We start from the raw sequence: 15,202 nt of genomic DNA, 5'->3' as shown, positions 1-15,202 counted from the left end.
ATACGGCTAACGTGTTAGCAAACAAACAACCCAGTCTCACGGAATTTTGTGTAATTAGTCACAACATTTAATCTATTGATTTGTGTTCACCAACATGATTTTCCCCTTTTTTTGTGTCACACAGAACGATTTTAAAAGCAATGTATTTCTATTGGTAGTCTGTTTCGTGCCTACAGCACGTCTTTTTGTCCGTTCGGGTCTTGGAAGACCGGAAGCTGGGGTTCATAAAAACATGTTCTTACTCAATATCAAGCCACGATTATTGTTTTTATTTTAAATCGTATAATGTCGGACTTTTTTTGTCGTCTGTGAGGAAAAGAAATGGGGCTCAGAGAATACTTAAATCACTATTTTAAAAAAATCTTTTTTTCCTTCTAATTTGTTATTCTTTTCTAAAAAACACACTGTTATTTACTCACCAATAACACACAATTATCCTTGTTTTTATTTATTTGTTTAATCGGGTAGTGACAGCGACAATGGCATTAACACCATATCCCTACATGCATTGCGGCTAAAACATCCAACACATAGAGTCGACACGAAAAAACAGTGGCATGTGTGTGTCTGTTCATCTGCCCAATGTGAGTCCAATATTCACTTCCCTACCCCTGTTTGCTCTCTTCCAACTCTAACAGGAAATATATTGTGCTAAATGCTATGCTATATTTACAAGCTAATTTACAAGCTAGCTCTTAACCTTGGCAGGTGCCGGGCAGGTAGCATTTGTTGTTTGGGCTTTTACCATGAAAACCCATTCCTGCTGTGTCTGGAAATACACCTTAGCAGCTAGCTTGATATAGCTAGTGTGTAGCTGGTTTAGCTAGTGCTAGTTAATAATAAAAGATTATTTCAGCTAGTTAAAAGAGTGGTCTTACATTCAGAGAATATTTCTACCGTTTAGCATTTAATTTGGTAATGTTTGTGGTATTTCAAGCAAATTAGCAATTCAGGGATTTCAAAATCCAAACCATTAGTGAGTGAAAAGATTGTTGTCGTGGGAATCGGCAGAGATTATTTTATTATCTAAAGCGTGAGGCGGTATTACAATTAAGACGTTAAGATTAGCTGACTGCGTCTAGTATTTGTAATGAGATGTCGTCTGGGTGCATAACTCTGAGCTGCAATTCTTTCTGGATCTTATGTCACAGGGTACTTATTGATGTCAGGTTCAATTCAGTGTACATAATTAACAACTTGGGACGTGCATTTATATGTTATTCACATGGACACAGTCTTTGTTTGATTATAAACCAAATTATAAGATGTACTTTTTGATTAAAAACACAAAGAACTATCCACAGGAAACATAACTGTTAAAAAAAAGGATAAAAATTAGAATAATTCAGCATTCAGTTCAGATAAAGCCTTTTTAATCAACCTTTTGTCCAGTGTGGATCTGTTTTTCCCCCAATTCTGATCCTGCATGTGCTTTAAGAAGGCTTTGCCACGTGTCTACAAAATGTGTAATCATGTCACCAGTGGAGCGACCCAGACGTGACCTTTAAAGCCACAAACCGCACCAAAATACACCAACATTAAGCTTTTGTAACAGACAAGAGAGAGAGTGGTTGAGAAGGAGAGTTTCTGCTCAGGATTTTGCATCAATCAGCCCGAAACAAATGTTTTACTTGTCTTTCCAACCTGATATGAATTTAAAGGAAAAGATTGAAAAGAAAAAAGTATTATATTGTGAATTTTAGAGATGTGTGTCAAGTGCATTAAGCCCCTTAGACAAAGACCTGGCATTACTTGGCAAAAACAAGAAAGAATTTAACAAATGTACAGCGTTTGTGTGGGAAAAGAGAAAATAAAGCACCATTTACCAATTTTAGATCCGTCTGATATTGTCTGCTGGCTGAAGCGTCACAGATAAAGCGATTAAAGTGATTTATTGGGGACAAAAGCCTCTTATGTGGATTGTTGTTGTTGTCCCAAAAACCTACAAACATGTCAATGTTCCCTCCTCCAATATCCCTCAACACGGACATCCAAACTAAATCATCCGGAGCAGATCTCTTTCCATCACTGATGATGAACACATTAGTGATGGAGCACCACACTCCACCGCTGCTATTGATGCTACTCTTATCTACTGTCAGCTCATCATTCCAGCCTGCTCTGGTGATAGAAATGGCCAAGATCCTTTCGGAAAACTACTGCTTCCCTGAGAACCTGGTTGGGATGCAGGAGGCCATCCAACAAGCCATCAACAGAGGAGAAATCCAACAGATTTCAGACAGGAAGACTCTGGCATCTGTGCTAACAAACAGAGTACAAGGGGCACTGAACGATCCACGATTGATTGTTTCATACGAGCCGAAAGCCGTCCCAGTGATGCCACAGATACTGTCGTCTCTCCCCACAGAGCAGTTAATCAGGCTGGTGAGAAACTCTGTCAAGCTGGATATCCTGGACAATAACGTTGGATATTTGCGGATGGATCGGATCATTGGGGAGGAAACAGCCGCAAAGCTCGGATCTCTGCTGAGGGACGACATCTGGGACAAAGCTGCTAACACCTCTTCACTGATTTTGGACCTGAGGTATAGCACAGCTGGAGAAATGTCTGGAGTTTCTTTTATAATCTCCTATTTCTCAGATCCTGAGCCCCTCATTCATGTTGATACTGTCTATGACAGGCAGTCGAACATAACTAAAGAGCTGTGGACCATGCCGTCAATAAAGGGGGAAAGGTATGGAAAGAAGAAAGACCTGATTGTTTTGACTAGCAAGCGTACCATGGGGGCTGCTGAAGCGGTGGCATATGCTTTAAAAAACCTAAAGAGGGCTATCACAGTTGGGGAAAGGTCTGCTGGTGGGTCAGTAGAAGTAGAAAAGATTAGGATCCCTCAGTCAGCTTTCTACATAACAGTTCCTGTGGCAAGATCAGTCAGTCCAATCACAGGCCATAGCTGGGAAGTAAGTGGCGTTCCCCCAACAATCAACGTCAACGCCAAGGAAGCTGTCGCAAAAGCCAAGTCCCTTTTGGCTGTAAGAGGTGCCATCCCAAAAGTTGTGCAGAGTATCGCAGATATAATCGAGAGGTTCTACGCTTTCACTGACAGAGTTCCAGCTCTACTGGAACATCTGAAGACTACAGACTTTTCCACTGTTGTATCTGAGGAGGACCTTGTAGTCACACTCAACCAGGACCTCCAGACTCTGTCCGAAGATCCTCGACTGATCATCAAATACATGCCAGACAATGCTGACACAGTAGAGGAGGGGGACCCTGCGCTTGACAACGTTCCAGAAGATTATGAATCACTAAAAGCACTGGTAGATACAACGATCAAAGTCGAAATACTCACAAACAATACTGGCTATCTCCGCGTTGACAAGTTTTTCAAGTTGTCTGAAGGGACTAAGCTAGAAACGATCGTGGCTAAAAAGGTGTGGGAGCCCCTCAAAGATACTAAAAACCTGGTTGTTGATCTACGCTATAACACTGGTGGATCATCTACCTCTCTAGCTCTGATACTTTCCTATCTGCATGATTCTTCCCAGAAGCTTCACTTTTTCACAATATATGACCAAATTCAAAACATAACAACAATATATGACTCTTTGCCTCAAATGAAAGGCCATACCTACGGCTCAAGACGTGGGGTTTACGTGTTAACTAGCTACAACACAGCAAGCGTTGGCGAGGAATTAGCCTACCTGATACAGTCCCTACATCGCGGCACAGTCATTGGGGAAATTACTTCCGGGAACCTGATGCATTCAAAGACGTATGAAATAGAGGGGACAGATATTGCTATAACTGTCCCTGTCATAAACTTTTTAGACAACAATGGGGAATACTGGCTAGGAGGTGGTGTGGTACCAGATGCAATTGTGTTAGCCGAGGAAGCTGTGGAACACGTTCATGAGATTGCAGATTTACACCAAGGGCTCAAATCCCTCATAGAGGGAACTGGGGAATTGTTAGAAAAACACTATGCAATCCATGAAGTTGCACTGAACGTCAGCAAAGTACTGATGAACAAATGGGAAGACGGAATGTATTGGTCTGTGATCGACTCGGACTCTTTGGCATCTCTGTTGACTGCAGACCTCCAAGAGACTTCGGGCGATCACCGCCTCCATGTCTTCCACTGCGACATTGAACCAGACTCGCTTCATGACGTCCCAGAGATCCCTACTGCTGAAGAAGTGGGACAAGTAATTCATTCTGTGTTTAAAACTGAGCTCCTGCACGACAACGTTGGCTATCTAAGGATGGACATGATGCCAGATGTAGAGGTGGTAAAAGCCATTTGGCCTCAGATGGTGAAACAAGTGTGGCGCAAGATAGTCAACACAGGTGCCCTCATTATTGACATGAGGTACAACACTGGTGGGTATTCATCAGCAGTTCCCCTACTGTGTACCTATTTCTTTGAGGATAAGCCATTGCAGCATCTTTACACCGTCTTTGACCGCACCAAATCCACCATGACAGAAGTGATGACTTGGCCTAAAGTCAGAGGTCAAAGGTATGGATCTTCCAAAGGTGTCTACATCCTCACCAGTCACTTGACAGGATCAGCAGCTGAAGTGTTTATCCGCTCTTTGAAGGATCTGAACAAAGTCACAATCATCGGAGAGCCAACGATTGGAGGGTCTCTATCAAGTGGAACCTATCAGATCGGGAAAAGCGTTCTGTACGTGTCCATCCCTAACCAGGTTGTGTTTAGCGCCATCACTGGGAACATGTGGAGTGTTTCTGGGGTTGAGCCGCATGTCGTAGCTCAGGCGAATGGGGCTCTTTCTGTGGCACAGAGACTCATAGCAGCAAGGCAATTGAAGAAAAAGCAAGGAAAATAGCTATATCTGTTGTAAGTGTGTCAAGTGTGTGATTTCTACATTATCTACCAGATTCCCATTCCCAATATACTTTTACATTCAAGCTGTTGTATACAAAAAGACTTGCATTGAGTGAGCATGAATTCCATGTTTATCTGAAAAAATAGTTTTCTATTTTTGGGCTTTACAGGATTAAAGGACTGAACAAATTAGCTAAGAAAAACCCTCAAATCTCCTTACCTACCCTGACCCCTGAAAATAGTTATGAAAGTTGTTACCCATTGACATTACAAAAGCCTAATTCAAGTTTTTAATACATTTGCTTTTATGTGTTTCTTTAAGTACATTTATATGATATTGTTAGACTTCCCAATCTGCGTATTTCTTATCCCTAGCATGTGAAGTTGTCCTTCTCTCTGTTTTTATTTGTATCTTATTCCTTTTTTGTTTTAACATGCAATGTATTCTGTTGACCGATGTTAACCCATTGATAAAGCTTATAGTTAGGGCTGATTAGATTCAGCCCCTAGTTTTGCTGATATAGGCTTAGTTTGTCGGGGGACATCTTACTTCTTCCTTCTCTCTGTCTATACCTGTGTACTCTCATGTTCCGATTAACCCAGCTTCCCCAAATGTCTTTCTTTTTGGTGTCTATATACGCCGGGATCCGGAGTCATGGATGATCCTGCGGTCCTGTGTCATGGATCGCGAGTCCTGGATCTTGAGTCGTGGCTGTGGTCCTGGATCATAAGTCCTGGATGGATATCCTCGTGGATTCATCTTCCTATTATACACACATGCATTTCCAAACATTTGGACTACCTATGTTGCAAATGTATTATCTTTTCAATTTACACACGGCATCTATTGCACGTCTGTCCGTCCTGGGAGAGGGATCCCTCCTCTGTTGCTCTCCCTGAGGTTTCTCCCATGTTCCCCTTTAAACTGTGGGGTTTCTCTGGAAGTGTTTCCTTGTACGATGTGAGGGTCTAAGGACAGAGAGTGTCGTGTTGTCATACTGATATTATGTACAAACTGTGAAGTCCACTGAGACAAATGTAACATTTGTGATATTGGGCTATATAAATAAACATTGATTGATTGATTGATTGATTGATTGCCATCTTTTTAATCATAATGCAATAACTTGTATATCATTATAGCCGACATTTCACATGTCTTTGCTAAATGTTTGGGGTGTTTGCTTTATTCCCTTTGCATTGTGTTTTTTTAGTATGCTGTGATGATGTTTCAGCTTTCCTTTTCCTTTACTACAAAACTACCAGCAGAGGGCGATAGTACCCAACAAACCTCAAATGAATCTCCGGTTCACTTCAACACCACTGCAGAAAAAGAGACAACCACCACCAACTGTTATGTACCATTCCCAAGACAATAAAATAATAATCAGTGGTTATAAAAGCCGTGATTTTGAATTGAATTTACTTATCAGCAAATATTGACAACCCTTAATAAAGAACCATGAAGAAATAAATGAACAACTTTGTGTTGGTAATTCAAGGTTCAAGGTTCTTTATTGTCAAACTAACAGAGTAATTATGTCGTTGAAAATCTTAGGTCACAGGCTTCTCCCACAATGCAACACAATAATACAGATAAGCAGACAATATTAAAACAATATTAAAATATACTATATTAAAAGTAATACAAAAAGAAAAATGAATGAAAGTGGAATAGTGCAATACGAGTCTATATACAAGTTATTGGAATGATATATTAGATAATACATAAATAATTAGTAATTAGCAGATGAATGTTATGAAATTGTTTCAGTTGGTTTTCGTATGATTTATGTCAACAATTGATTGTGATTTCTTCTTGATTAATGGCACAACAAGTCACATATCGATGACTTCTACAATAAACACTGAGGCCAAAGGGCTTAATAAGTGAACCTAACAAATGTAATCCCTTTCCCAATGTGTCAGGTACAAAGGTTGCCTTATTTGACACAGGCAACTTTAAATAGGGGTTAAAATACCTTGTGTAAATTTAAGAAGTTTATCTTTGACAGCACGTCCTTGTTACTACACCTACACTAAGTTATTATTGCCTTCCAGAAGCACTCAGGATAATGCGATTAGTGGTTTATTGTTGGGCAAATCCTCTTATGTGTCGGGTAACAGAAACCTCGCAGCCAAAACAGAGACATTTGACAAAGAACCTTATCGGAGAGGGAGGTTTTCGGCTCGGCAACCTCCACTTCCCATCTCCTCACTTTTGGTCTGGAAAAACTCACAAAAATGGCAAAGGCTATCTTCCTCGTGGCCCCGTTGCTAGTTTTGGGGAATGTTATCTTTATCAAAGCCTCGTTTTCGCCCAGCATCATCCTAGATATGGCAAAAATCATTATGGACAATTACTGCTCACCAGAGAAGCTGGTAGGCATGAAGGAGGCAATCGCAGCAGCTGGCGGCAACACAGAGGTTCTCAACATCCCAGACGGTGAGTCTTTGGCTAGAGTCCTCAATTCTGGAGTCCAGACCACCGTGAGTGACCCACGATTGGAAGTCTCCTATGAGCCAAACTACGTCCCTGTGGTTCCCCCGCAGATGCCTGCCTTACCCCCTGAGCAGCTCGTTGCCGTCCTCCAGACCTCGATCAAGCTCGACATCCTGGAGGGAAACATCGGCTACCTGAGGATCGATCACATCCTTGGAGAGGAGGTTGCTGAGAAGGTTGGACCTCTGCTTCTCGACCTGGTCTGGAATAAGATCCTTCCAACCTCAGCTCTCATCTTTGACTTGCGCTACACCGGCAGCGGGGACATCACGGGAGTCCCCTACCTTGTGTCTTACTTCACTGATGCTGAGTCTGTGATTCACATCGACAGCGTGTATGACCGTCTTTCAAACACCACCACGAAACTGAATTCCCTGCCAACGCTGCTTGGGGCCAGATATGAGCTTAGCAAACCCCTCATTCTCCTCACGAGCAAAAACACCAAGGGGATCGCCGAGGATGTTGCCTACTGCCTCCAGAACCTGAAGAGGGCCACCATTGTGGGCGAGAAGACCGCTGGGGGCTCTGTCAAAGTAGATAAATTCAAAGTGGGCGACACTGACTTCTACGTTACAGTTCCTACCGCAAAGTCCATCAACCCCATCACCGGCTCATCATGGGAGGTTACAGGTGTGACCCCCGATGTGGAGGTCAACGCAGAGGACGCCCTCGCTACCGCCATCAAGATCCTCAACCTCCGTGCCAAAGTTCCAGCCATTATCGAGGGATCAGCGACTCTGGTTGCCGACAACTACGCCTTTGAAGATATTGGGGCTCATGTGGCGGAAAAGCTGAAAGGTCTTCTGGCAAACGGCGAGTACAGCATGGTTATCTCCAAGGAAAGTCTGGAGACAAAGCTGTCCGCTGATCTGAAGACCCTGTCTGGGGACAAGAGCCTGAAGACCACCAGCAACATCCCAGCCCTGCCACCCATGGTGAGATCGTTGCACATAGAATTTAGTTTCTGGTTTTTATTGTCTTTCATTGTGAATGGTCAAAAAGAGCTTTTTTCTGTTGGTTGATTTTAATCGAGTTCTTACTTACCGACAAAAATTTGAAGTTTCTCGCTTACACTTCACTAAATCTAAAATACTTTGGTGTTTGTGGCATTACTGTGCAGTAGTTTAACAATGACCAACACAAATGTATTTGTTTTAAAGTCAATTTAACAGAGGATTTTGCTAGACGAGCATGTTTAGTCTAATGAAGATATGATATTAATATACATTTTCAAACGCAGGAATGTGAAATGATATGTGAAAATCTACTGAAAATCAGACTTTTGCGTGAGACATATTGACATTGTCTATAATATTACAAATCCTTAGTTTTTTATATATGTAATTTTTCCACAGAATTATTCTCCAGAGATGTTCATTGAGCTGATCAAAGTGTCCTTCCACTATGAAATATTGGAGAACAACATCGGCTACCTGCGCTTCGACATGTTCGGAGACTTTGAGGAGGTCAAGGCCATCGCCCAGATTATTGTTGAGCATGTCTGGAACAAAGTTGTCAACACTGACGCTATGATCCTCGACCTCAGGTGGGTAATCCTGTTTTAAAGCTTCTATTCAAAATACTGTCCGTCTCTTCTGGAAAATAAATAATCTGCTGAAGCTCCGTGATTTAATATAGAGGACTTTGCTTGCAAAAAATAACTTCAAATCATCTCGTTTTACCATTACAAATTATTATATAACGTGGGATTACCGTTATCATGGCCTCACAATCGTTCAATTATTATGAATCCAGACTTTCTATGATTGTTCTATAACTGCTTGTGTTTTCAGGAACAACATTGGTGGCCCAACGACAGCCATTGCAGGCTTCTGCTCTTACTTCTTTGACGCTGACCAGCAGGTTGTGCTGGACAAGCTGTACGACAGAACAACCGGGAACACAACAGAGCTCCTGAGCCTGTCTGAACTCACTGGTAAAATACATTACGTCATAGATTACGGTTAGCAAAAAAGTAAGTGACTACATGGTGAGCATTCAGTGCCAGATATTCCCTCTGGAGTTGGTGGTGAAGGTTCTACATTTAAGCATGTGTGCTTTTTAAGATGCATCTTCAATTTGGCCATAATACAGCTCTTACAAATGAAATCAGCTCATTGGTCGTTATCAGTTGCTGTCACTGCCTTTCAGATGCTTCAGACGGAGAAAAATGTGTTTGTATGCAAGGTGGTTATGAAACTTACATTACGTAACTTAAACAAGTCATTGTGTTGTGTTAAGATTTCTCATCGTGCACAAACAGCAGTTTCCTGGCTGAAAGTCTTTGGTTAATTTGACTCATTAATACTTTATGACAATTCCCGACAACGACATTGTTGCTCATTTAACTGCGTCACCTAACTTCCCCCCCTTTGTTCCAGTTAAAATGACGACAGCTACTTGAGTTTGGTGTCTTCTTCATTTGTACAATTCTATCTAATTATATGAATTGCCTTTTTGAACTGACCCATATCTATTACGTCCGATAACCCCCATTCAATCAGCTGATAACATTTAAAGTGGGTTCCAATAAGCTACAAAGCTGTTCATATGATACCTTCTTTGGTTAAGTGATCGGCTTTTAAAGTCGCCCTTCTAAAGGCGTCTTCGATTAGCACGAAGGCCTTCCTTTAATTCAACTCGCCTCCACATTCAAAGATTCCAAGATTCAAATGTTTTAATGTCATATGCAGCTACCTTGTAGAAATGGCAATAACCTGAGCTCCTCCAACAATGCAACATATAAAATAAAATACAAAAATAAATAGTGCAAGAAGTCTATAAACATGTAAATAGAATATGGGATATGTACAAGAACAGAATGCAATTGAATAATGTAAATTAAGATTAAATTCAATTATTGCGTTGATAACTATTTATATAATTTAGTATATAGCAAGATGACAACAGGAATGTTTATCGGGGCACATAAAGGCGTCTTCAATTAACATTCTGCTTCCATCTTACCGTCTCTTTTTTAGGCCCAAGATACGGCTCTAAGAAGAGTCTGATCATCCTCACCAGTGGAACGACTGCTGGCGCTGCAGAGGAGTTCGTTTACATCATGAAGAAGCACGGCCGCGCAATGATCGTTGGAGATACCACCGCCGGGGCTTCACACCCACCCAAGACCTTCAGTGTTGGTGAGACCAACATCTTCCTGAGCATCCCCACCGTCCACTCTGATACCTCCAACGGTCCAGCCTGGGAAGGGGCGGGCATCGCGCCGCACATACCCGTCCCAGCTGCAGGTGCCCTCGAAGTGGCCAAGGGCATCTTCAACAAAAACTTCGGACCCCAGAAGTTAACCACATCCTGAAAAAACGGGACTCACTTTTGCTTTGGCGGCCAAAAGTGGGACCAATAAAGCACTTCTTCTTATCTTAAGTTGGTTCAAGATTTATAGATTATACTCAAAATGAAGAATGTAGAGTTCAATCTGTTATTCATTGTCATAAAGCCTTTTTAGACAGTTTTTAATGTAGAGCAGATGTTCAACAGCAGGATTTACTTGTAGTTTGTTATCTTGTTGAATTTTACTCTGGCTGCGGAAGGTTTTGAGGATGAAAGGTGCTGAAAAGCTGATTCTTTTGTGAAGCAAGTATGAATAATTGTGTGTCAAAATCAGTTGTAACATGAGTATCATCTTAACATGTTTGAGGAACCACATGCAAAGGAGAGGCAACAAAGGAAGTAAACACACACATAAAAGGCTTTTAAATTATATTTGCTGTCCATGTATCATGTTGGATTGTGTTGACATACTGTACGTCCATTATGCTATGTGGGAACACTTGGGTTGAATCAAATCCAGTGGTGAGACACAATAAAAAAGACAACTGAAAAGAGTGTGTTGGTCGAGTTATTAGGCATCAGGAAGACAGAAGGAAAACAATGTTTCTTTCAATTATTTTATTTATTTGATCATGTTTATTCTAAAGAGTTTCAGGAAATTCCTTTTTATTATTTTATGCAGAGATACATTATTTTGCCATTACATACAAATGTAAATTACAACACTATAAAACATGATGGTTTAGATCACGGTGACATTTTGACTTTTGAGGGATTAAATAATATAACAATAACCCTATCAAAGGGCTGCTTCCATAAACACATGTTGCTAATATTTTTCTTACATAATAATAATAATAATATTATAATGCCATCCATTTATCTTCCCAAATTCAACCATGACAATTCATGAACAGTGGCTCAGAATCCTCCATATGCTTATGAACAACAACAACAAACGTATTTTTGTTAGTGTATTTTTTGTTAGTGTATTTTTTGTTAGTGTTGCGCACTGTAAATATTCCACACTAAAACGTTAAATGTTCCTAAATGTTCCACACTCTTCTTGCAGCCTCGTGTTTATGATGTCTGTGTAATTACAGAGAATGTTTCTGTTCATGGCCACTGCTAATTAACAAGTTGCCGAGGCACAGGGGAAGCAAACAAACTCGTGGTGATTAATGAGGACAAAATGCTGGGAAACGACTTAAATGCACGCATCGGTTAAAGGTGGTAAGCTTAATGTATGACAATATGTTGACGCTTTCAAGAGTGACAGATGTATCGTCTCAAATGTCTTGATTCCTCGAGAAATGCGCCAGTAGCCTACTGTGTGCCACGTGAGGGAGGCGCAAAATGGGATCTTGACCCACTTTTCCTCCTTCTCTCTCCTCCTCGGGTTGAAATATGAAACCTGGACCATTTCAGCCAAGTCTGTCCCCGGGCTCCCAGTTCCAACACTGCTCCGCATTACCCGGCTTCCTTTGACATTTTTAGACCAGTTTTTCCGCTTTGACATTAGATTTGTCATACTTTATGATTTTTACGGACCACCCATTTCAGCTAAATTGAACAATTTACCCTCCTTGCGAGTTTGGATGTGTTTTCGCGAATCTTTTAAACTTTTGTTCATGCATGTGGATTCAGAAATATCCGTAACTTTTCATTTTCAGTCATTCCCATTGAGTTAAAGCATCTCGCTTTTTTTAAGGGATGCTGGTTGCCATGATTGCAAACTGAGCTGAAAACAATAGAGACGTGGAAGCATCGCCTGCATCCTTTTCTTTTGTCTTTGTTGCATCTCTTAATTATATAACTGTCTCTGGGATGTAAGAAAACACTCGACAGTTAGTTTTTTTCTTTTTATCCACAAAGGAATTAACTTTTTTTGCACCGAGGAACAACTATGGCGAGGTTTCTGTTGACAATGCGTATTTTTCTGGTTTTATTCGGATTATTTTTGCTCTCTTATCCATGTGCACGAGCCGAGCCGGAGCAGCAGGAGGAGGAGGAGGAAGAGAGTTCCTGTCAGGGAGCTTTCGACCTGTACTTTGTGCTTGATAAGTAAGTGGAAACAGCTTTTAAAGGTTTCATATTCATTGAGACAAAATAGGAATATCATTGGTATGTTTATACAGGCGGTTTTGCCAGGTACAGGAAGCTGGCAAAAGCACCAAAAACAAGCCAACATCTGGATTTATTTTTCGTGTTACTGTCTCTTTAAAAGCGGTACATTTATTTTATGCAGGTTTGTCTCGTGCTTTATTGAGGACAAGAAGATATGACGCTTATTTTCCCAACAGGAGGGGATGTATACCAACGTTTTAGCTTTTATTGTGTGTAAAGAAGTACAACAAAACTAATGTTAAGAGCCAGTGGTGTAACGTAACTAAGTACATTTACTCAAGTACTGTACTTAAGCACAATTTTGAGATGCTAGTGTTTATATTTTTTGCTACTTTGTACTTCTATACCACTACAATTGTACAGTAAATGGTGTACTTTAACTCCACTACATATAAGTCATTCAAACTAGCTGCACCTTTACCAGCTTTGAGAATACTTTAATGATCAATAATTATAAAACATATCATATATACAGTATTATTCTGAAATGGACTAATCTGCATAACGAGTACTTTTACTTTTGGTACTTTAAGTATATTCTGATGATCGTACTTTTGTACTTTTACTTGAGTAACATTTTTAATGCAGGACTTTTACTGTAAAAGAGTATTCCTACACTCTGGTACTTCTACTTTTACTCAAGTACAAGATCTGAATACTTCTACTTTTACTCAAGTACAAGATCTGAGTACTTCTACTTTTACTCAAGTACAAGATCTAAGTATAAAAGCACCAAAAACAAGCTAACATCTGCATATGTCTTTCGTGTTACTGTCTCTTTTAATGCAGTACATTTATTTTATCCAAGTTTGTTTCATGCAGGAGGTGAATTATACCATACTTTTAGCTTTTTAATATGTGTGAGAAGTACTAAAAACTAATGTTCAGGGGAGGTAGCTGATTAGCACAGCAGCTGCAGCTGTGCGTGCACGTGTGTGTGCGCATGTGACGCTGGAAAGGAGGCTGACTCCCAGAGTACAGTTTGCTGAATAAGCAAAAAGAGGGGTGACGATTTGAGTGATATCTCTCTTTCCCTGCAGGTTAAAACACACTCAGTCTCTCTACAAATCATCTGTCACTCTCCCCTGAAAATGAAAAAAACCTCTGCAGTTATTTTTATTCCCAACCGAAGCTAAAGGGATTTTTTTTCTTGCCCTTTGCTCACCGTTCACTCTTTCATTTCCACTCTCCGTACGCCCACATAGGAAAAATGCTGTGGTTGTGTGACATCTTAGTGCTGGACTTCAGCCGGGGGGGAAAATAAAATGTCAGAGAAAGCAGGGAAAACTTCTAGAGTCCCAGCCTTACTTTCAATGCCTTTACTGCTCAAGATTATATACATTCAAAGGCAGTAAATTATGTTTTATGGCACATATGGAATACAGGAGTTATCCTATTGCACACTGCACGTTAATGTTGGATAAAACTTACAGATAAAATATATATACCTTATTGTTATAGTTGTGAATCATCCTCATTTTAAATCACTGGGCCAAATAACTTTTGCAAACAATGAGAAAAAGGGAAGGTGTGCAAAGGGAAAATGTGTCCAAGAAATGTCATAATATGCCCAAAAAAGACATTGCCCCCAAGATCTAGATAATAAAAGTCACTGTCCTTCATTAAACCATTATCCTGTATTCATTTTAGACCCCAACACTGTGTATGCAACACAAGATGGGCTTATTTCACATTAAACAGCAACTGTATGCACTTAATTATATATTTTAAAAGTGGCCCAAAAGTTTGAAAATGTCCCACTTTTTTCGGACAAAGGGTGCAAAAGTTGTTTTCCAATTATGTTTTTCCCTACACTGAATTACAACTCTATATTCTACATACTATGGTGTAATATTTGGGATTTAAAGGATATTGCAGAATCAGCTCTTGTCCTTCCCCTTTACATTTACTAAGCATTACCAGGAATGGGGAGGGGAACAAAAAAGGACAGGAAGCAGTAACATTTATAGAAAATCTGGTCCTAATTTGGAGAACATAATCCGGCACGCACCCACCTTCTTTAGTATTTTTAGGAGGGGATTTTATCTGAGGACATATTACAGAGAAAAGGGAAGTGTCTTGAAGTTAAGCGTCACTTGTTGTGACTGTGAAACATCTGTGTCACTGCACCTGACACATCGATGACCCCCAGTGGGAATCAGTGCACAGTTTAACTGCCTTTCTGTATCCACTGAACTTCACAACAACTTTGACATTTTTCCTGGATTTTAATTTCCGAGTAGAAGTGGACACAAAACATGTAACTGCTCCCCAGATGTGGAGTGCTTCATTTGGCCCTGTGGTAAACACTGACATATGGTGTAAATAAGGAAACAGCTTGTTTTTTTTACCACATCAGATGCTATTGTTAGCTGGTCTGCATGCTTTACTGCCCACTCAGGGGGTGAATAACAAGGTTTCGACATCAGTTGTGGACTTCAAATAAGGGGGAAGCTCATTAGAC

At 40.5% G+C, this 15,202-nt stretch overlaps 2 protein-coding genes across 2 annotated transcripts; both read left to right on the top strand.

The window, feature by feature from the left end:
- Positions 1-2,079: 2,079 nt before the first annotated feature.
- Positions 2,080-4,815, top strand: irbpl (interphotoreceptor retinoid-binding protein like). Its single transcript, XM_010779184.1, has one exon. It carries the CDS (start codon positions 2,080-2,082, stop codon positions 4,813-4,815), a length of 2,736 nt encoding a protein of 911 aa, XP_010777486.1.
- A 2,234-nt stretch (positions 4,816-7,049) lies between these two features.
- Positions 7,050-10,636, top strand: rbp3 (retinol binding protein 3). The gene is made up of 4 exons (XM_010779183.1): positions 7,050-8,252; positions 8,673-8,863; positions 9,111-9,253; positions 10,299-10,636. Exons 1-4 carry the CDS (start codon positions 7,059-7,061, stop codon positions 10,634-10,636), a joined length of 1,866 nt encoding a protein of 621 aa, XP_010777485.1. The 5' UTR covers positions 7,050-7,058.
- Positions 10,637-15,202: the final 4,566 nt, after the last annotated feature.

Source organism: Notothenia coriiceps, unplaced genomic scaffold (genome assembly GCF_000735185.1).
Source record: "Notothenia coriiceps isolate Sejong01 unplaced genomic scaffold, NC01 NC01_scaffold00019923, whole genome shotgun sequence".
In the NCBI taxonomy this organism is placed as follows: domain Eukaryota; kingdom Metazoa; phylum Chordata; class Actinopteri; order Perciformes; family Nototheniidae; genus Notothenia; species Notothenia coriiceps.
The sequence above is the reverse complement of the archived record's forward strand: the minus strand, read 5'-3'. Positions and strand labels throughout refer to the sequence as shown.